Source organism: Phocoena phocoena, chromosome 10 (genome assembly GCF_963924675.1).
Source record: "Phocoena phocoena chromosome 10, mPhoPho1.1, whole genome shotgun sequence".
In the NCBI taxonomy this organism is placed as follows: domain Eukaryota; kingdom Metazoa; phylum Chordata; class Mammalia; order Artiodactyla; family Phocoenidae; genus Phocoena; species Phocoena phocoena.
In genome coordinates, this window is record NC_089228.1 from 52,580,249 (window position 1) to 52,602,891 (window position 22,643).

The following is a 22,643-nucleotide window of genomic DNA, read 5'->3' on the forward strand; positions in this document are numbered from 1 at the left end:
TCTCCCTTATTTAACCTAGCCACACCAGCCGTTTCATAAGGAGCCGAGCTCATTGGATCCTCAGGACATTTGCCTGCTGTTCCCTTTTCTTGGGTCTCTCCGCAGATCTTTACAAGTTAGAAAAGAGGTAAGGCCTCGCGGCAGGGAGCGGGGCTCTGGAAGAGGCGGGGCAGGGGCGGAGTCGGCCGGAAGTGGGGCGGAGGCTCAGGAAGTGGGGCGGAGGCCCAGGAAGTGAAGGTCCTGGTAGCGGAGTCGGCGAAGTCTGCGACGCCAGTTGCGGCCTTGCGTTCCCGGACCGTGGGCGATGGAGAACGGAGCGGTCTACAGATCCACCACTGAGGCACACCCGGGGCCCGCCAGAGGCGCCCGGAGCGGCCTCGTCGCCTACTTCAACCTGCGCCGGCTCAAGGGGACCCGGCTAATCATCAAACTCCTTCAGCTGGTGAGTCCGCGGCCGGGGCCCCCGGGCGAGAGGAGACAGTCGAGCGGCTCTCAGCTGGCAGTTAAGAAGCGGCCGTTTCCACATCTCCAGCTCCTTCCCTCTCCGCCTGGGGAGGGGCCGTTCCCCTCGGGGCTCCCCCTTCCTGCCGGCGCCCCCTCATCCCGGCTCCCTTTCCCCCTGGGTCCCCGACGGCTACCTAGGACCACCGAGCGTGTTTGGCGGGCGCAGGAAATGCGTCAGAGACCCAAGTCAGCCGCGTAGACTTTCTCTCCTCCTCTGTAAGACTTCGGCCCTTCTCCCAGCTGTAACTCTGCATTATCTCCCAAAGTGCCTGTATTTAGACTATGAAACGCTTTTTGTTTATCTTTCTCTGGTTCTTGCGGGTTTCCTGGTGCGAGCCCAAGGGGGCAGTTTAATTTGTTGGACAAAGTCTTCCGATACTACACAAGGCATAGAGATGTGTGTGCCCAATAAATTGTCTCCCAAAAGTTTTATATTGACTGGAAAAGAATTACTTCTGAATGAGCAATATGTGTGTACCAAATACGAAGTCAAAAGGACAGCTTTTTGTGTGTGTTATGTGCAGGTAGCAGAGCGAGGGCATTCTTTTTCAATGTCGCTGAGTTTCAGTTTACTTTGGGCATTGGTTAAGGACCTTAAACCTACTACTGAAAATATCAAAACATCTTTGAGATTTAAATTTTAATTCAGATTACACACATATTAAGTTCCTATGTTCTGTTTTAACCAATGATGGTTAACATTTTCTGCAAGAGGAAAACTCAGACTGTTTATAGAGTGTTTATGGGTTGGGTTGGTTTTTTGAACCAACCAAGTGAAAATAGCCAGTTAGTTTCCTTGGAAAAACCTTAAGTTCTTAGAAATCAGGTAACCAGAACTTACATTCTTAGAACTCAGATGACCTGCTTTTATTGGATAGAAAAATAGTAGTCAGAAAACAAACAGTACTTTTTAGCCACCAAAATGATCACTTCTGAGAATAATTGGGGAGTCATTTGGAAGCAAGTGACACTGTGGCCTGTGGAACCCCAGGGTCTGGCTCTATCTCCTTTTAATTCCATACTGGCAACCTATCTGTTCTTACCAGGTGTCATCAGCTCCCTCCTGCCATTGTTCCTTTGCATGGGCGGTTCCTTCTACCCAGAAGGGCTTCCTTCTGCTCTTCCTCTTGTCAGCTCTCACTTGACTCTTAGATATCAGCTATGTCTCTGCCTTAGAGCTAAAATGTTTCTACATAAATAGTAGAACTCTTTAGAACAGAAAAGGGTTAATATTCATCTAAAGCACTCTTGCTGCTCAAAAGACATCATCAATTCTGGTCTGTTGCCCATTAAATCTGCTTTTAGTTGCCTTTATGTTTCCTTTCTAATCAGAACTGGCAAATCTAAAGTAAAATTTCCCATTACCTTGTTTATAGTTTAGTAAACTGTAGTTCCATATCTTCAGAATAGAATACAGCCAGAAGTTTGGATAGACTTTTTACTTGGAGGTGGAGAGGAGAGGAAGATGAGTTTGCCTTTTGAGGGTTGTTAGACTATTCCTGCTTGTTCTCCATCATCCGTAGGAGAAAGAGTGAGAGAATAAAAACTGCCACTGCACAGCTTGCGGGATCTTAGTTTCCTGACTCAGGATCGAACCTGTGCCCTCCACAGTGAAAGCTCGGAGTCCTAACCACTGGACCGCCAGGGAATTCACTCTGTTTATGGGGAACTTGTAATGTTACAAGAACACTTTCTTTAATATAGATTTAAAAAATATTTCATTATTGCCTTTCATTTTGATGGTTTTCTTTTTGTTCTTGCTTTGTCTGTTTTAATGTCTTGCCTCTTCACAACAGTATATTATAGGAGTTACCCGGAAAGTCCCAAGGAAGTTATATATAGAAGAAATGAAAACTGTCATCCAGCCAGGGGCAACAGGCAAAGTCTTCTTTGCCTTAACTCAAACTCTGCCTTTAAGTTGTTTTACTTTAGATAACTTATTTTTTAATTAAATAGAATTGGAAAGCTCCAAGAAGGAAACAATCATAGTGGAGAAACCCACAATCAAAAGAGGAGGTACTTTGGGCTTCCCTGGTGGCTCAGTGGTTGAGAGTCCGCCTGCCGATGCAGGGGACACGGGTTCGTGCCCTGGTCCGGGAAGATCCCACATGCCACAGAGCGGCTGGGCCCGTGAGCCATGGCCGCTGAGCCTGCGTGTCCAGAGCCTGTGCTCCGCAACGGGAGAGGCCACAACAGTGAGAGGCCCGCGTACCAAAAAAAAAAAAAAAAAAAAGAGGAGGTACTTTAATAAGAGACCTGCAAGCCCTATGACATTTTATTCAAAATATAGTGCATTTCTGTGTTTGGGTACATTATTCTAGACCCATAAATCTTATCAGATTCTCAAAGACCCCAAAAGGGAAATGAATCTTATTCTAAAACTTAAAAAACACTGTGTACTTAGGAAATTCTTAGAGTCCTAGGAAGTTGCATTGGATTTCCTCTGAGGTTCTTTCCACTCTTAAGATTTTTAGAAATCTCTGAGGCTCTGTGGGATGTGCTTGCTGGTACAGAGCTGAACACCAAAGGGTAGACAGAGAACAGAGCCTGCAAACAGAAGGGGAGGTTAGAGAGAAAAGAGAATAACCAGTTCTTGAGTTAACATACTCTGGGAGTTACATGGCTCTGTCTACCATTCAGATGTGACCTTAATTTTTTCAAAGGCTTGTCCATCCACCCTTCCAGAGCTGAAGAAAAAATAGAGACTCAGCTGAGAATTTACCATAAGGAGTCATCGCAGGTCTGAATTGATGCAGTCACTTTATTAGTTTATTGTACCCTTAGACTGGTCCTTATGCCCATATTTTATTTTGTGACGTTTTTGTTATTGTTATTTTTGAGGGAGTTTGTTTTTGTTTTAAGGGGAGAACTGACCTTTGGCAACCTAATTCCTTGCTAGTAAACTGGTGCAGTGATCTAAGTATGTGTGATATTCTCTCTGCCACAAGCCAACATTGTGTTTATGGTACCAACTGAATGTCCTGAAGGCTACATAGTACTATGATTATAATGACTTCTTTTTTTTTTTGGCTGTGTTGGGTCTTCGTTGCTGAGCACGAGCTTTCTCTAGTTGCGGCGGGCCGGGGCTTCTCATTGCGGTGGGCAGGCTCTAGGCACGCGGACTTCAGTGGTTGGGGCATGCTGGCTTAGTAGTTGCGGCAGGCGGGCCCTAGAGTGCGCGGTCTTCGGTATTTGTGGCACGTGGGCTCAGTAGCTGTGGCTCGCGGGCTGTAGAGCGCAGGCTCAGTAGTTGCAGTGCACGGGCTTAGTTGCTTCGTGGCATGTGGGGTCTTCCTGGACCAGGGATTGAACCCATGTCCCCTGCATTGGCAGGTGGATTCTTAACCACTGCGCCACCAGGGAAGTCCCCATAATGGCTCTTCAGGCAAGCAGTTTGATTTAGAATTCACCAGTCATTTAAATTTATTAAATTATAAATATTGTTACTCTGTAAGTGCCAAGAAACAGATCACTTAGAAACAGTTTGTATTATGTTGGTGCTCTTTTCATGATTTAAATGTGAAAACTGTTAGCTACTAAATTGAAATGCTCTGTTTTTACCTTGAAGAAGATCTGTAATGTCAGCAAATTGTATCTTCGAACGTTTGGGAGAATAAATGTTTGCCGAAGGCAAGGGAGGCTTACCTGATTTCAGGTTGACTGATTTGTTTACTTGAACCTTAGGTATCACTACAAGGTTTTTAATAGCAAATTCAGAAATTTACAGACTCATATAATTGTGTAGATGGAGCCTTATAATCAATAGCAAATGTTAAAAAGTTCATGGGAAGTTTTTTGGTGGTAGACTGCTAAATGATGGAGAATTAGTATGTAGTATGATGACTGTTAAGTTTAGGGAAGACTGAAGTTTCAGAAAAGGTAGTGAAACTGAAATGGAGACACAGGGTAGTCATTATCTGAATATTTAAGTCACCAGAAGTGTAAGACGATCTTTAGTCACTAAGACTTCCCAAATGTGGTGACCCTAGCACATTGGTTTTAATGTATGATTTACCAGCAAAAGGGGAAATGCACAAAACTATGGTTGTAACTTCAAAAACCCAACTTACAGGGAAAACCTACAGAAACATACATAGTTGTAAAATGAACTTAATAAACAGTGCTTTATGGGGGGAAACAAGTACAGAGTAGGAGTTAGGAGACCCGGGTTCTTGTCTGTGCCTGGCTGACTTGGGATTTAGTCTGTCAGAGATTAAGTCCATCAACTGTAAACATGAGGCTGGGAGACTGTGTTCTCCAAGGGCTCTCCCAACTCTAAGAGCTTGATAATCCCCTTAATTATGTTTGGGTAAAATTTCGTCATTAGAAGGAGCCGCATTAGGTGTACGTACTGTTGTTAGATACTTAGCCTAATATCCAGTAAGCAATCTTTAGTACATGCCTTCATGCCATTGAGAGCAAAACTGTTTACCAGAAAGTAATCAGTGAGCCTCTAAATTTATGGGTTGCATTCACCATTATTTCCTTATGCAATTCAGTGACTTTATCTCTTTTCCAATCTTTAACCACTTTGGTATTTAATGCTGGTGACCACACATTTCTCAAACTTCTTCCCTTAACTTTCACATCTTTTTACTTTTTTAATACAAAAAAGTGTCTGCTTACAAATATAAACATAAATATATACGATTACTTACATATATATGATTAATAAAATAAGCCACACTTCAGCCGTCACACCACTCACACACTCCACAGCATCGTTAGATTTACAATTTGGAGGAGTGTGTTTACTTCCTTTCTTTTTTTTGGCTGCACCGTGCAGCCCCCTACATTGGAAACGCGGAGTCCCAACCGTTGGACCACCAGTGAAGTCCTTGCTTTAAAAAATTCTTTTATTTATTTGTTTGTTTATTTATTTATGGCTGCATTGGGTCTTTGTTGCTGCGTACGGATTTTCTCTAGTTGCGGCGAGCGGGGGCTACTCTTCGTTGTGGTGCGTGGGCTTCTCATTGTGGAACACGGGCTCTAGGTGCACAGCTCAGTAGTTGTGGCACACGGGCTTAGTTGCTCCGTGGCATGTGGTATCTTCCCAGACCAGGGATCAAATCCATGTTCCCTACATTGGCAGGTGGATTCTTAACCACGGAGCCACCAGGGAAGTCCCGGAAGTCCTTGCTTCTTAAGGAGTTTAGGAAAGAAGTGTTAAACTTCCTGTGACTTGCTTGTCTGGTACAAGTTGCCCTGTTCTCTCCTCCCCTTGAACTGTTGATGTTCCTTCAGGCCTCATCCGGACCTCCGCTCCTCCTGTCTGCTAACCAACTAAACCAGACAGGCAGTGCCTGCATCTAGAAGTCCATACTCCCTGGCACGATCATCACTGTCGCTCAACTCCTTAACCATTTTCCTCATCATTTCCCATCCAGTTAGGTTGGTTGCCTTATTATCCCTTTTGGGCTACTGTGCAAATCCTTGCTGGCATGAATCTGTTCCTTTTGTGCTGCACCTGGAATGCCCTCTGCCTATCCTGACCCTGTGTGTCTCTTGGCCCTGATTTGAGTCTTGCTTTTCCACTCATCTTTCTCCAGCTATTATTAGTGCAGGTGGATCTGAACATTTTCCTGATATTTCCTGAATTTATGTATAACAAATGCTCAATTATGAGATATAAAATTATTGTTTTCTTATACATTGATCTTGTTGCTTTGTTATTACATGTTCCTATATATATTACAATGTTGGATACATAATACTCAATACACTGAATTTTTTAAACTTTTTTTTTCCAGCATCTTTATTGGAGTATAATTTTCTTTAAATTTTTATTTATTTATTTATTTATGGCTGTGTTGGGTCTTCATCGCTGCGTGAGGGCTTTTCTCCAGTTGCGGCATGCAGGCTTCTCATTGCGGTGGCTTCTCTTGTTGCGGAGCACAGGCTCTAGGAGCGTGGGCTTCAGTAGTTGTGGCTCATGGGCTCCAGAGCGCAGGCTCAGTAGTTGTGGCGCACGGGCTTAGTTACTCCATGGCATGTGGGATCTTCCCGACCAGGGCTCGAACCCATGTCTGCTGCGTTGGCAGGCAGATTCTTAACCACTGCGCCACCAGGGAAGCCCTATTGGAGTATAATTGCTTTACAGTGGTGTGTTAGTTTGTGCTGCATAACAAAGTGAATCAGCTATACATATACATATATGCCCATATCTCCTCCCTCTCGCGTCTCCCTCCCACCCTCCCTATTCCACCCCTATAGGTGGTCACAGAGCACCAAGCTGATCTCCTTGTGCTATGTGGCTGCTTCCCACTAGCTATCTATTATACATTCGGTAGCATATATAAGTCCACGCCACTCTCTCACTTCGTCCCAGCTTACCCGTGCCCCTCCCTGTGTCCTCAAGTCCATTTTCTATCTCTGCGTCTTTTTTCCTGTGCTGGCCCTAGGTTCTTCAGAAACTTTTTTTTTTTTTTAAATTCCACATACATGTGTTAGCATATGGTATTTGTTTTTCTCTTTCTGACTTACTTCAATCTGTATGACAGATTCTAGGTCCATCCACCTCACTACAAATAACTCAATTTCATTTCTTTTTATGGCTGAGTAATATTCCACTGTATATATGTGCCACATCTTTATCCATTCATCTGTCAGTGGACACTTACATTGCTTCCATGTCCTGGCTATTGTAAATACAGCTGCAGTGAACATTGTGGTACATGACTCTTTTTTACATCTTTATTGGAGTATAATTGCTTTACAATGGTGTGTTAGTTTCTGCTTTATAACAAAGTGAATCAATTATACATATGATCTCATATCTCTTCCCTCTTGCGTCTCCCTCCCTCCCACCCTCCCTATTCCACCCCTCTAGGTGGTCACAAAGCACCGAGCTGATCTCCCTGTGCTATGGGGCTGCTTCCCACTAGCTATCTATTTTACATTTGGTAGTGTATATATGTCCATGCCACTCTCTTGCTTTGTCACAGCTTACACTTCCCCCTCCCCATATCCTCAAGTCCATTCTCTAGTAGGTCTGTGTCTTTATTCCTGTCTTACCTGTAGGTTCTTCATGACATTTTTTTCCCTTAAATTCCATATATATGTGTTAGCATACGGTATTTGTCTTTCTCTTTCTGACTTACTTCACTCTGTATGACAGACTCTAGGTCTATCCACCTCATTACAGATAGCTCAATTTTGCTTCTGTTTATGGCTGAGTAATATTCCATTGTATATATGTGCCACATCTTCTTTATCCATTCATCTGATGATGGACACTTAGGTTGTCTCCATCTCCAGGCTATTGTAAATAGAGCTGCAGTGAACATTGTGGTACATGACTCTTTTTGAATTATGGTTTTCTCAGGGTATATGCCCAGTAGTGGGATTGCTGGGTCATATGGTAGTTCTATTTGTAGTTTTTAAAGGAACCTCCATACTGTTCTCCATAGTGGCTGTACCAGTTCACATTCCCACCAACAGTGCAAGAGGGTTCCCTTTTCTCCACACCCTCTCCAGCATTTATTGTTTCTAGATTTTTTGATGATGGCCATTCTGACTGGTGTGAGATGATATCTCATTGTAGTTTTGATTTGCATTCCTCTAATGATTAGTGATGTTGAGCATTCTTTCATGTGTTTGTTGGTAGTCTGTATATCTTCTTTGGAGAAATGTCTATTTAGGTCTTCTGCCATTTTTGGATTGGGTTGTTTGTTTTTTTGTTATTGAGCTGCATGAGCTGCTTATAAATTTTGGAGATTAACCCTTTGTTAGTTGCTTCATTTGCAAATATTTTCTCCCATTCTGAGGGCTGTCTTTTGGTCTTGTTTATTGTTTCCTTTGCTGTGCAAAAGCTTTGAAGTTTCATTACGTCCCATTTGTTTATTTTTGTTTTTATTTCCATTTCTCTAGGAGGTGGGTCAAAAAGGATCTTGCTGTGATTTATGTCATAGAGTGTCCTGCCTATGTTTTCCTCTAAGAGTTTGATAGTTTCTGGCCTTACATTTAGGTCTTTAATCCATTTTGAGCTTATTTTTGTGTATGGTGTTATAGGGAGTGATCTAATTTCATACTTTTACATGAACTTCTCCAGTTTTCCCAGCACCACTTATTGAAGAGGCTGTCTTTTCTCCACTGTACATTCCTGCTTCCTTTATCAAAGATAAGGTGACCATATGTGCATGGGTTTATCTCTGGGCTTTCTATCCTGTTCCATTTTTCTATCTTTCTGTTTTTGTGCCAGTACCATACTGTCTTGATTACTGTAGCTTTGTAGTATAGTCTGAAGTCAGGGAGCCTGACTCCTCTAGCTCCGTTTTTCTTTCTCAAGATTGCTTTGGCTATTTGGGGTCTTTTGTGTTTCCATACAAACTGTGAAATTTTTTGTTCTAGTTCTGTGAGAAATGCCAGTGGTAGTTTGATAGGAATTGCATTGAATCTGTAGATTGCTTTCGGTAGTAGAGTCATTTTCACAATGTTGATTCTTCCAATCCAAGAACATGGTATATCTCTCCATCTGTTTGTATCATCTTTAATTTCTTTCATCAGTGTCTTATAATTTTCTGCGCACAGATCTTTCGTCTCCTTAGGTAGGTTTATTTCTAGATATTTTATTCTTTTTGTTGCAATGGTAAATGGGAGTGTTTTCTTGATTTCACTTTCAGATTTTTCATCATTAGTGTATAGGAATGCCAGAGATTTCTGTGCACTAATTTCGTATCCTGCTACTTTACCAAATTCATTGATTAGCTCTAGCAGTTTTCTGGTAGCATCTTTAGGATTCTCTATGTATAGTATCATGTCATCTGCAAACAGTGACAGCTTTACTTCTTCTTTTCCGATTTGGATTCCCTTTATTTCCTCTTCTTGTGATTTTTGTGGCTAAAACTTCCAAAACTATGTTGAATAGGAGTGGTGAGTGTGGGCAACCTTGTCTTGTTCCTGATCTTAGTGCAAATGCTTTCAGTTTTTCACCACTGAGGGTGATGTTGGCTATGGGTTTGTCATATATGGCCTTGATTATGTTGAGGTAAGTTCCCTCTATGCCTACTTTCTGCAGGGTTTTTATCATAAATGGGTGTTGAATTTTGTCAAAAGCTTTCTCTGCATCTATTGAGATGATCATATGGTTTTTCTCCTTCAGTTTGTTAATGTGGTGTATCACGTTGATTGATTTGCATATATTGAAGAATCCTTGCATTCCTGGAATAAACCCCACTTGATTATGGTGTATGATCCATTTAATGTGGTGTTGGATTCTGTTTGCTAGTATTTTGTTGAGGATTTTTGCATTTGTGTTCATCAGTGATATTGGCCTGTATTTTTCTTTCTTTGTGACATCCTTGTCTGGTTTTGGTATCAGGGTGATTGTGGCCTCGTAGAATGAGTTTGGGAGTGTTTCTCCCTCTGCTATATTTTGGAAGAGTTTGAGAAGGATAGGTGCTAGCTCTTCTCTAAATGTTTGATAGAATTTGCCTGTGAAGCCATCTGGTCCTGGGCTTTTGTTTGTTGGAAGAATTTTTTTTTTTTTTTTTTTTTTTGCGGTACACGGGCCTCTCACTGTTGCGGCCCCTCCCATTGTGGAGCACAGGCTCCAGACGCGCAGGCCCAGCGGCCATGTCTCACGGGCCCAGCCACTTTGCGGCATGTGGGATCCTCCCAGACTGGGGCACGAACCTGTGTCCCCTGCATCGGCAGGCAGACTCCCAACCACTGCGCCACCAGGGAAGCCCTGTTGGAAGGTTTTTAATCACAGTTTCAATTTCAGTGCTTGTGATTGGTCTGTTCATATTTCTGTTTCTTCCTGATTCAGTCTTGGCAGGTTGTGCATTTCTAAGAATTTGTCCATTTCTTCCAGGTTGTCCATTTTATTGGCATAGAGTTGCTTGTAGTAATCTCTCATGATCTTTGGTATTTCTGCAGTGTCAGTTGTTATTTCTCCTTTTTCATTTCTAATTCTATTGATTTGAGTCTTCTCCCTTTTTTTCTTGATGAGTCTGGCTAATGGTTTATCAATTTTGTTTATCTTCTCAAAGAACCAGCTTTTAGTTTTATTGATCTTTGCTATCATTTCCTTCATTTCTTTTTCATTTATTTCTGATCTGATTTTTATGATTTCTTTCCTTCTGCTAACTTTGGGGTTTTTTTGTTCTTCTTTCTCTAATTGCTTTAGGTGCAAGGTTAGGTTGTTTATTCGAGATGCTTCCTGTTTCTTAAGGAAGGATTGTATTGCTATAAACTTCCCTCTTAGAACTGCTTTTGCTGCATCCATAGATTTTGGGTCGTCGTGTCTCCCATTGTCATTTGTTTCTAGGTATTTTTTAATTTCCTCTTTGATTTCTTCAGTGATCACTTCGTTATTAAGTAGTGTATTGTTTAGCCTCCATATGCTTGTATTTTTTACAGATCTTTTCCTGTAATTGATAATCTAGTCTCATAGTGTTGTGGTAGGAAAAGATACTTGATACAATTTCGATTTTCTTAAATTTACCAAGGCTTGACTTGTGACAAAAGATATGATCTATCCTGGAGAATGTTCCATGAGCACTTGAGAAAAATGTGTATTCTGTTGTTTTTGGATGGAATGTTCTATAAATATCAATTAAGTCCATCTTGTTTAATGTATCATTTAAAGCTTGTGTTTCCTTATTTATTTTCATTTTGGATGATCTGTCTATTGGTGAAAGTGGGGTGTTAAAAGTCCCCTACTATGAATGTGTTACTGTTGATATCCCCTTTTATGGCTGTTAGTATTTGCCTTATGTATTGAGGTGCTCCTCTGTTGGGTGCATAAATATTTAAAATTGTTATATCTTCTTCTTGGATCGATCTCTTGATCATTATGTAGTGTCCTTCTTTGTCTCTTGTAATAGTCTTTATTTTAAAGTCCATTTTGTCTGATATGAGAATTGCTACTTCAGCTTTCTTTTGGTTTCCATTTGCATGAAATATCTTTTTCTATCCCCTCACTTTCAGTCTGTATGTGTCTCTAGGTCTGAAGTGGGTCTCTTGTAGACAGCATCTAGATGGGTCTTGTTTTTGTATCCATTCAGCCAATCTGTGTCTTTTGGTGGGAGCATTTAGTCCATTTGCATTTAAGGTAATTATCGATATGTATGTTACTATTCCCATTTCCTTAATTGTTTTGGGTTTGTTATTGTAGTTCTTTTCCTTCTCTTGTGTTTCTTGCCTAGAGCAGTTCCTTTAGCATTTGTTGTAAAGCTGGTTTGGTGGTGCTGAACTCTCTCAGCTTTTGCTTGTCTGTAAAGGTTTTAATTTCTCCGTCAAATCTGAATGAGATCCTTGCTGGGTAGAGTAATCTTGGTTGCAGGTTTTTCACCTTCATCACTTTAAATATGTCCTGCCAGTTCCTTCTGGCTTGTAGTTTCTGCTGAAAGATCAGCTGTTAACCTTATGGGGATTGCCTTGTGTGTTATTTGTTGTTTGTCCCTTGCTGCTTTTAATATGTTTTCTTTGTATTTAATTTTTGACAGTTTGATTAATACGTGTCTTGGCATATTTCTCCTTGTATTTATCCTGTATGGGACTCTCTGTGCTTCCTGGACTTGATTAACTATTTCCTTTCCCATATTAGGGAAGTTTTCAACTATAATCTCTTCAAATATTTTCTCAGTCCCTTTCTTTTTCTCTTCTTCTTCTGGAACCCCTATAATTCGAATGTTGGTGCGTTTAATGTTGTCCCAGAGGTCTCTGAGACTGTCCTCAGTTCTTTTCATTCATTTTTCTTTATTCTGCTCTGCAGTAGTTATTCCTACTATTTTATCTTCCAGGTCACTTATCTGTTCTTCTGCCTCAGTTATTCTGCTATTGATCCCATCTAGAGTATTTTTAATTTCATTTATTGTGTTGTTCATCATTGCTTGTTTCATCTTTAGTTCTTCTAGGTCCTTGTTAAATGTTTCTTGCATTTTGTCTATTTCCAAGATTTTGGATCATCTTTACTATCATTATTCTGAATTCTTTTTCAGGTAGACTACCTGTTTCTTCTTCATTTGTTAGGTCTGGTGGGTTTTTATCTTGCTCCTTTATCTGCTGTGTGTTTTTCTGTCTTCTCATTTTGCTTATCTTACTGTGTATGGGGTCTCCTTTTTGCAGGCTGCAGGTTTGTAGTTCCCGCTGTTTTTGGTGTCTGTCCCCAGTGGCTAAAGGTAGTTCAGTGGGTTGTGTAGGCTTCCTGGTGGAGGGGACTAGTGCCTGGTTCTGGTGGATGAGGCTGGATCTTGTCTTTCTGGTGGGCAGGTCCACGTCTGGTGGTGTGTTTTGGGGTGTCTGTGGACTTATTATGATTTTAGGCAGCCTCTCTGCTAATGGGTGGGGTTGTGTTCCTGTCTTGCTAGTTGTTTGGCATAGGGTGTCCAGCACTGTAGCTTGCTGGTCGTTGAGTGAAGCTGGGTGCTGGTGTTGAGATGGAGGTCTCTGGGAGATTTTTGCCGTTTGGTATTATGTGGAGCTGGGAGGTCTCTTGTGGACCAGTGTCCTGAAGTTGGCTCTCCCACCTCAGAGGCACAGAACTGACTCCTATCTGCAGCACCAAGAGCCTTTCATCCACACGGTGCAGAATAAAAGGGAGAAAAAGTAGAAAAGGAAAGGAAGGAAGGAAGGAAGGAAGGGAGGGAGGGAGGGAGGGAGGGGAGGGAGGGAGGATGGAAGGAGGGAAGTAAGGAAAGAAAGAAAAAAAGAAGATAAAGTAAGATAAAATAAAATAATTATTAAGAAAAAAAATTTTTTTTAAAAAGAAAAAAAAAGACGGATAGAACCCTAGGACAAATGGTGAAAGCAAAGCTCTACAGACAAAATCTCACACAGAAGTGTACACATACACACTCACAAAAAAAGGAAAAGGGGAACAAATCATAAATCTTGCTCTCAAAGTCCACCTCCTCAATTTGGGATGATTCATTGTCTATTCATGTATTCCACAGATGCAGGGTACATCAAGTTGATTGTGGAGCTTTAATCCACTGCTTCTGAGGCTGCTGGGAGAGATTTCCCTTTCTCTTCTTTGTTCTCACATCTCCTGGGTCTCAGCTTTGAATTTCGCCCCGCGTCTGTGTGTAGGTTGCCAGAGGGCGTCTGTTCTTCGCTCAGACAGGACGGGGTTAAAGGAGCAGCTGCGTCGGGACTCTGGCTCACTCAGGACGGGGGGAGGGAGGGGTACGGAGTACGGGGCGAGCCTGTGGCTGCAGAGGCCCATGTGACATTGCACCAGCCTGAGGCACTCTGTGCGTTCTCCCTGGGAAGTTGTCCCTGGATCCCGGGACCCTGGCAGTGGCGGGCTGCACAGGCTCCCTGGAAGGGGGATGTGGATAGTGACCTGTGCTCACACACAGGCTTCTTGTGGGCGGCAGCAGCAGCCTTAGCGTCTCATGCCCATCTCTGGGGTCCGTGCTTTTAGCCGCGGCTCACGCCCATCTCTGGAGCTCCTTTAAGCAGCGCTCTTAATCCCCTCTCCTCATGCACCAGGAAACAAAGAGAGAAGAGAAAGTCTCTTGCCTCTTCGGCAGGTCCAGACTTTTCCCCGGACTCCCTCTCGGCTAGCCGTGGTGCACTAAACCCCTGAAGGCTGTGTTCACGCCGCCAAGCCCAGCCCTCTCCCTGTGCTCCAACCGAAGGCCGAGCCTCAGCTCCCAGCACCGCCCGCCCCGGCCGGTGAGCAGACAAGCCTCTCGGGCTGTTAAGTGCCGGTTGGCACTGATCCTCTGTGCGGGAATCTCTCTGCTTTGCCCTCAGCACCCCTGTTGCTGTGCTCTCCTTCGCGGCTCCGAAGCTTCCCCCTCCGCCACTCGCAGTCTCTGCCCGTGAAGGGGCTTCCTAGTGGGTGGAAACCTTTCCTCTTTCACAGCTCCCTCCCACTGGTGCAGGGCCCATCCCTATCCTTTTGTCTCTGTTTATTCTTTTTTCTTTTGCCCTACCCAGGTACGTGGGGACTTTCTTGCCTTTTGGGCGGTCTGAGGTCTTCTGCCAGCGTTCAGTAGGTGTTCTGTAGGAGTTGTTCCACGTGTAGATGTATTTCTGGTATATCTGTGGGGAGGAAGGTCATCTTCACGTCTTACTCTTCCACCATCTTCCCCTCGTCCCCATGACTCTTTTTGAATTACGGTTTTCTTAGGGTATATGCCCAGTAGTGGGATTGCTGGGTCATATGTTATTTCTATTTTTAGTTTTTTAAGGAACCTCCATACTGTTCTCCATAGTGGCTGCATCAATTTACATTCCCATCAACAGTGCAAGAGAGTTCCCTTTTCTCCACACCTTCTCCAGCATTTGTTTGTAAATTTTTTGAAGATAGCCGTTCTAACTGGTGTGAGGTGATACCTCATTGTAGTTTTGATTTGCATTTCTCTAATGATTAGTGATGTTGAACATTCTTTCATGTGTTTCTTGGCTGTCTGTATATCTTCTTTGGAGAAATGTCTATTTAGGTCTTCTGCCCATTCTTGGGTTGTTTGTTTTTTTGATATTGAGCTGCATGAGCTGCTTGTTAATTTTGGAGATTAATCCTTTGTCAGTTGCTTCATTTGCAAGTATTTTCTCCCATTCTGAGGGTTGTCTTTTCATCTTGTTTATGGTTTCCTTTGCTGTGCAGAAGTTTTGAAGTTTCATTACGTCCCATTTGTTTTTTGTTTGTTTGTTTTTTGCGGTACGTGGGCCTCTCACTGTTCTGGCCTCTCCCGTTGCGGAGCAGAGGCTCTGGACGTGCAGGCTCAGCGGCCATGGCTCACGGGCCGAGCCGCTCTGTGGCATGTGGGATCTTCGCGGACCGGGGCACGAACCCGTGTCCCCTGCATCGGCAGGTGGACTCTCAGCCACTGCACCACCAGGGAAGCCCCCATTTGTTTATTTTTGTTTTTATTTCCATTTCTCTAGGAGGTGGGTCAAAAACAATCTTTCTGTGATTTATGTCAAGGAGTGTCCTTTCTGTGTTTTCCTCTAGGAGTTTTATAGTTTCCAGCCTTACATTTAGGTCTTTAATCCTTTTTGAGTTTATTTTTGTGTATGGTGTTAGGGAGTGTTCTAATTTCATTCTTTTAAATGTAGCTGTCCAGTTTTCCCAGCACCACTTACTGAAGAGGCTGTCTTTTCTCCACTGTATAGTCTTGCCTCCTTTATCAAAATAAGGTGACCATGTGTGTGGGTTTATCTCTGGGCTTTCTATCCTGTTCCATTGATCTGTATTTCTGTTTTTATGTCAGTACCATTCTTTTGATTACTGTAGCCTTGTAGTATATTCTGAAGGCAGGGAACCTGATTCCTCTACCTCCATTTTTCTTTCTGAAGATTGCTTTGGGTACTCAGGGTCTTTTGTGTTTCCATACAAATTGTGAAATTTTCTGTTCTACTTCTGTGAAAAATGCCATTGGTAGTTTGATAGGGATTCCACTGAATCTGTAGATTGCTTGGGGTAGTATAGTCATTTCCACAAAGTTGATTCCTCCAATCCAAGAACACGGTATATCTCTCCATCTGTTTGTATCACCTTTAATTTCTTTCATCAGTGTCTTATAGTTTTCTGCATACAGGTCTTTTGTCTCCTTAGGTAGGTTTATTCCTAGGTATTTTTTTCTTTTTGTTGTTTCCTTAATTTCTCTTTCTGATCTTTCATTCTTAGTGTATAGGAATGCAAGAGATTTCTGTGCATTAATTTTGTATCCTGCAACTTTACCAAATTCATTGATTAGCTCTAGTAGTTTTCTGGTAGCATCTTTTGGAGTCTCTGTGTGTAGTATCATGTCATCTGCAAACAGTGACAGCTTTATTTCTGTTCTGATTTGGATTCCTTTTATTTCTTTTTCTTCTCTGACTGCCGTGGCTGAAACCTCCAAAACTATGTTGAATAATAGTGGTGAGGGCTTCCCCGGTGGTGCAGTGGTTGAGAATCTGCCTGCGAACGCAGGGGATGCGGGTTCGAGCCCTTGTCTGGGAAGATCCCACATGCCGCGGAGCAATTTGGCCCGTGAGCCACAACTGCTGAGCCTGCACATCTGGAGCCTGTGCTCTGCAACGGGAGAGGCCGCAATAGTGAGAGGCCCATGCACCACGATGAAGAGTGGCCCCCGCCCGCAGCAACTAGAGAAAGCCCTCACACAGAAACGAAGAACCAACACAGCCAAAATAAAAATAAATAAAAATTTAAAAAAAATAAATAAATAATAGTGGTGAGAGTGGGCAACCTTGTCTTGTTGCTGATCTTAGTGGAAATGGTTTCAGTTGTTCACCATTCAGAATGATGTTGGCTGTAGTTTTGTCATATGGCCTTTATTATGTTGAGGTAAGTTCCCTCTATGCCTACTTTCTGTAGTGTTTTTATCATAAATGGGGGTTGAATAATGTTGCAAGCTTTTTCTGCATCTGGTGAGATTATCATATGGTTTTTCTCCTTCAGTTTGTTAATATGGCTTATCACATTGATTGATTTGCGTTTATTGAAGAATTCTTGCATTCCTGGGATAAACCCCATTTGATCATGGTGTATGATCTTTTTAATGTGCTGTTGGATTCTGTTTCCTAGTATTTTGTTGAGGATTTTTGCCTCTGTTTTCATCAGTGATGTTGGCCTGTACTTTACTTTTTTTTTTTTTGGCCGCATTGGGTTTTTGTTGCTGCCTGTGGGCTTTCTCTAGTTATGGCGAGCAGGGGCTACTCTTCCTTGTGGTGCTCAGGCTTCTCATTGTGGTGGATTCTCTTATTGCAGAGCATGGGCTCTAGGCGCGTGGGCTTCAGTAGTTGTAGCATGTGGGCTCAGTAGTGGCTCGTGGGCTCAAGAGTTGTGGCTTACAGGCTCTAGAGCACAGGCTCAGTAGTTGTGGTGCATGGGCTTAGTTGCTCCGTGGCATGTGGGATCTTCCCAGTCCAGGACTCAAACCCGTGTCAGCCGCGTTGGCAGGCGGATTCTTAACCACTGCGCCACCAGGGAAGTCCCTGGCCTGTAGTTTCCTTTGTGACGTCTTTGTCTCGTTTTGGTGTCAGGGTGATGGTGGCCTCATAGAATGAGTTTGGGAGTGTTCCTCCCTCTGCTATATTTTGGAAGAGTTTGAGAAGGATACGTGTTAGCTCTTCTCTAAATGTTTGATAGAATTCACCTGTGAAGCCATCTGGTCCTGGGCTTTTGTTTGTTGGAAGATTTTTAATCAGTTTCAATTTCAGTGCTTGTGACTGGTCTGTTTATATGTTCTGTTTCTTCCTGGTTCAGTCTCGGAAGGTTGTGCTTTCTTCCTGGTTCAGTCTCGGAAGGTTGTGCTTTTCTAAGAATTTGTCCAGTTCTTCCAGGTTGTCCATTTTATTGGCATATAGTTGCTTATAGTAATCTCTCATGATGCTTTGTATTTCTGCAGTGTCATTTGTTGCTTATCCTTTTTCATTCCTAATTCTATTGATTTGGGTCTTCTCCCTTTTTTCTTGATGAGTCTGGCTAATGGTTTATCAATTTTGTTTATCTTCTCAAAGAACCAGCTTTTAGTTTTATTGATCTTTGCTATTGTTTCCTTCATTTCTTTTTCATTTATTTCTTATCTGATCTTTATGATTTCTTTCTTTCTGCTAATTTTGGGCTTTTTTGTTCTTCTTTCTTTAATAGCTTTAGGTGTAACTTTTGGTTGCTTGAGATATTTCTTGTTTCTTGAGGTAGGATTGTATTGCTGTAAACTCCCTCTTAGAACTACTTTTACTGCATCCCATAGGTTTTGGGTCATCGTGTTTTCATTGTCATTTGTTTCTAGGTATTTTTTAATTTCCTCTTTGATTTCTTCAGTGATATCTTGGTTATTAAGTAGTGTATTGTTTAGCCTCCATGTGTTGTTTTTTTTTCTTAGCGTTTTTTCCTGTAATTGATATCTAGTCTCATAGCGTTGTGGTCGGAAAAGATACTTGATACGATTTCAATTTTCTTAAATTTACTGAGGCTTGATTTGTGACCCAAGATATGATCTATCCTAGAGAATGTTCCATGAGCACTTGGGAAGAAAGTGTATTCTGTTGTTTTTGGATGGAATGTCCTATAAATATCAATTAAGTCCATCTTGTTTAATGTATCATTTAAAGCTTGTGTTTCCTTATTTATTTTCATTTTGGATGATCTGTCCATTGGTGAAAGTGGGGCGTTAAAGTCCCCTACTATGATTGTGTTACTGTCGATTTCCCCTTTTATGGCTGTTAGCATTTACCTTATGTATTGAGGTGCTCCTCTGTTGGGTGCATAAATATTTAAAATTGTTGTATCTTTTTCTTGGATTGATCCCTTGATCATTATGTAGGGTCCTTTTTTGTCTCCTGTAATCGTCTTTATTTTAAAGTCTATTTTGTCTGATATGAGAATTGCTACTCCAGCTTTCTTTTGATTTCCATTAGCATGATGTATCTTTTTCTATCCCCTCACTTTCAGTCTGAATGTGTCCCTAGGTCTGAAGTGGATCTCTTGTAGACAGCATGTTGGTGGGTCTTGTTTTTGTATCCATTCAGCCAGTCTGTGTCTTTTGGTGGGAGCATTTAATCCATTTACATTTAAGGTAATTATCTATATGTATTTTCCTATTACCATTTTCCTGATTGTTTGGCGTTTGTTATTGTAGGTCTTTTCCTTGTGTTGTGTTTCCTGCCTAGAAACGTTTTTTTTAGCATTTGTTGTAAAGCTGGTTTGGTGGTGCTGAATTCTCTTAGCTTTTGCTTTTCTGTAAAGGTTTTAATTTCTCTGTCTAATCTGAGTGAGATCCTTGCTGGGTAGACTAATCTTGGTTGTATGTTTTCCCCTTTCATCACTTTAAATATGTCCTGCCACTCTCTTCTGGTTTGCAGAGTTTCTGCTGAAAGATCAGCTGTTAACGTTATGGGGTTCCCTTGTATGTTATTTGTTGTTTTTCCCTTGCTGCTTTTAATATTTTTTCTTTATATTTAATTTTTGATAGTTTGATTAATATGTGGCTTGGCGTGTTTCTCTTTGGATTTATACTGTATGGGACACTCTGGGCTTCTTGGACTTGATTAACTGTTTCCTTTCCCATGTTAGGCAAGTTTTCAACTATAATCTCTTCAAATATTTTCTCAGTCCCTTTCTTTTTCTCTTCTTCTGGGACCCCTATAATTCCAGTGTTGGTGCGTTTACTGTTGTCCCAGAGGTCTCTAAGACTGTCCTCAATTCTTTTTTCTTTATTCTGCTCTGCAGTAGTTATTTCCAGTATTTTGTCTTCCAGGTCACTTCTCTGTTCTTTTGCCTCAGGTTTTCTGCTGTGGATTCCTTCTAGAGACTTTTATATTTCATTTACTGTGTTGTTAATCATTGTTTGTTTGCTCTTTAGTTGTTCTAGGTCTTTGTTAAACGTTTCTTATATTTTCTCCATTCTAGTTCCAAGATTTTGGATCATCTTCACTATCATTACTCTGAATTCTTTTTCAGGTAGACTGCCTATTTCCTCTTCAATTGTTTGGTCTGGTGGGTTTTTACCTTGCTCCTTCATCTGCTGTGTGTTTCTCTGTCTTATCATTTTGCTCATCTTACTGTGTATGGGGTCTCCTTTTTGCAGGCTGCAGGATCCTAGTTCCCGTTGTTTTTGGTGTCTGCCTCCAGTGGCTAAGGTTGGTTCAGTGGGTTGTGTAGGCTTCCTGGTGGAGGGGACTAGTGCCTGTGTTCTGGTGGATGAGGCTGGATCTTGTCTTTCTGGTGGGCAGGACTGTGTCCGGTGGTGTGTTTGGGGGTGTCTGTGACCTTATTATGATTTTAGGCAGCCTCTCTGCTAATGGGTGGGGTTGTGTTCCTGTCTTGCTAGTTGTTTGGCTTAGGGTGTCCTGCACTGTAGGTTGCTGGTTGTTGAGTGGAGCTGGGTCTTAGCGTTGAGATGGAGATCTCTGGGAGAGCTTTCGCCGTTTGATATTACATGGAGCCGGGAGGTCTCTGGTGGACCAGTGTCCTGAACTTGGCTGTCCCACCTCACAGGCACCAGCCTGACACCTGACCAGAGCACCAAGACCCTGTCAGCCACATGGCTCAGAAGAAAAGGGAGGGAAAAAAGAAAGGAAGAAAGAAAAAATAAATAAAATAAAGTTACTAAAATTAAAAATTAAAAATAATCATTGGGCTTCCCTGGTGGCGCAGTGGTTGAGAGTCCGCCTGCCGATGCAGGGGACACGGGATCGTGCCCCTGTCTGGGAAGATCCCACATGCCGCGTACCGGCTGGCCCGTGCGCCATGGCCGCTGAAGCCTGTGCGTCTGGAGCCTGTGCTCTGCATCGGGAGAGGCCACAACAGTGAGAGGCCCGCATACTGCAAAAAAAATAATAATAATAAATAAATTATTTAAAAAGTTAAAAAGTAGTAGAAAAAAAAAAAAAAAAAAAGAAGAGAGCAACCAGACCAAAAAAAAAATCCACCAATGATAACAAGTGCTAATAACTATACTAAAAAAAAAAAAACAAAAAACGGACAGGCAGATCCGTAGGACAGATGGTAAAAGCAAAGCTATTCAGACAGAATCACACAAAGAAGCATACACTTACACACTCTCAAAAAGAGAAAAAGGAAAAAAATATATCTCAAAAAAAAAAGGAGGAAGAGAGCTACCAAATCAATAAACAAATCTACCAATGATAACAAGCTCTAAACACTAAACTAAGATAAACATAAAACCAGAAATAAATCCGATGCAGAAAGCAAACCTCAAGTCTACAGTTGCTCCCAAAGTCCACCGCCTCAATTTTGGGATGATTTGTTGTCTATTCAGGTATTCCAGAGATGTAGCATACATTAAGTTGATTGTGGAGATGTAATCCGCTGCTCATGAGGCTGCTGGGAGAGGTTTCCCTTTCTCTTCTCTGTTTGCACAGCTCCTGGGGTTCAGCTTTAGATTTGGCCCCACTTCTGCATGTAGGTCGCCTGAGGGCGTCTGTTCCCTACCAAGATGGGATGGGGTTAAAGTAGCAGCTGATTAGGGGGCTTTGGCTGTCTCAGGCCCGGGGGAGGGAGGGGTGTGGAATGTGGGGTGAGCCTGCAGCGGCAAGAGGCTGGCGTGACATTGCAACAGTCCCTGAGTTGCACGTGTGTTCTCCCAGGGAAGTTGTCCCTGAATCACAGGACCCCGGCAGTGGCAGGCTGCACAGGCTCCCGGGAGGGGAGGTGTGGAGAGTGACCTGTGCTTGCACACGGGCTTTTTGGTGGCTGCAGCAGCAGCCTTAACGTTTTCATGCCCGTCTCTGGTGTCCGTGCTGATAGCCATGGCTCACGACCGTCTCTGGAGCTCCTTTAGGCAGTGCTCTGAATCCCCTCTCCTCGCGCACCCTTTTGGGAGGTCTGAGGTCTTCTGCCAGCATTCAGTAGGTGTTCTGTAGGAGTTGTTCCACATGTAGATGTATTTCTGATGTATTTGTGGGGAGGATGGTGTTCTCCACATCTTAATCCTCTGCCATCTTGAAGGTCTCCCTCTAACTTATTTTTTAAATTGAGGTATAATTGACATGTAACAGTTTCAGATGTACAACATAATAATGTGATATTTGTATATATTGTGAAATGATCCCTTTATTTGGTATTAGAGACTGTACAGTGCTGTGGGAGATTTTAAAGGAAGGTTAGTAGCATCAGAGATGGGGAGTCAAGAGAAATTTTCATACTGAATATAGCTTGTCGTGCTAATATCATGGCCTTTATCTGGGAATAGGAACTAGTAAATTCCAAACTTGATCTAGTACCCCTTTATTCTCTAAGATGTCCATGCAGAACCCTCCTCTTGATACTGCTTTAGGGCTTAAGGTCAGTAAGAATGACTCCTTTAATAAGTTTGGAATAGGTCTTGTAATGACTTGTCACTGATTGCTTCTGGCCCAGCTGGATCCTGCCCTTTTCTTAGGGAGAGTGGATAAGCAGTCTGTGTCTCTACTACAGATAAGATTTTATTGTCTTATAGCCTGCACTGATGAGTGTTCCTGATAATCTCATTATTGTAGAGAAGAATGGTTCAAGATCAACTATTCTCACACCCCAATTAGAGTTTTAGGCTCATATCTTCTCATAGTTAATTGACTTTCATACACCTCAGGTATATTTTGCAAATGTCTCATAGAGAAACTCCTAAAACTTGGACAAGATTTAACATAGAGTCAAGAATAAAGCAAATGGAATATTAAGACATTTGGTATCTTATTATACTGTAGACTTATAAAAACTCCTCTTGTAATTATAA

General features: G+C 42.2%; 1 protein-coding gene across 1 annotated transcript in view; it reads left to right on the forward strand.

Moving 5' to 3' along the window:
* Positions 1–304: 304 nt before the first annotated feature.
* Positions 305–22,643, forward strand: part of CMTM6 (CKLF like MARVEL transmembrane domain containing 6) — a 49,867-nt gene continuing 27,528 nt past the window's right edge. Inside the window, exon 1 of the mRNA XM_065886348.1 lies at positions 305–442. Within this exon, the coding sequence (XP_065742420.1) occupies positions 305–442 (138 nt within the window). The remainder of the gene's footprint in view (positions 443–22,643) is intronic.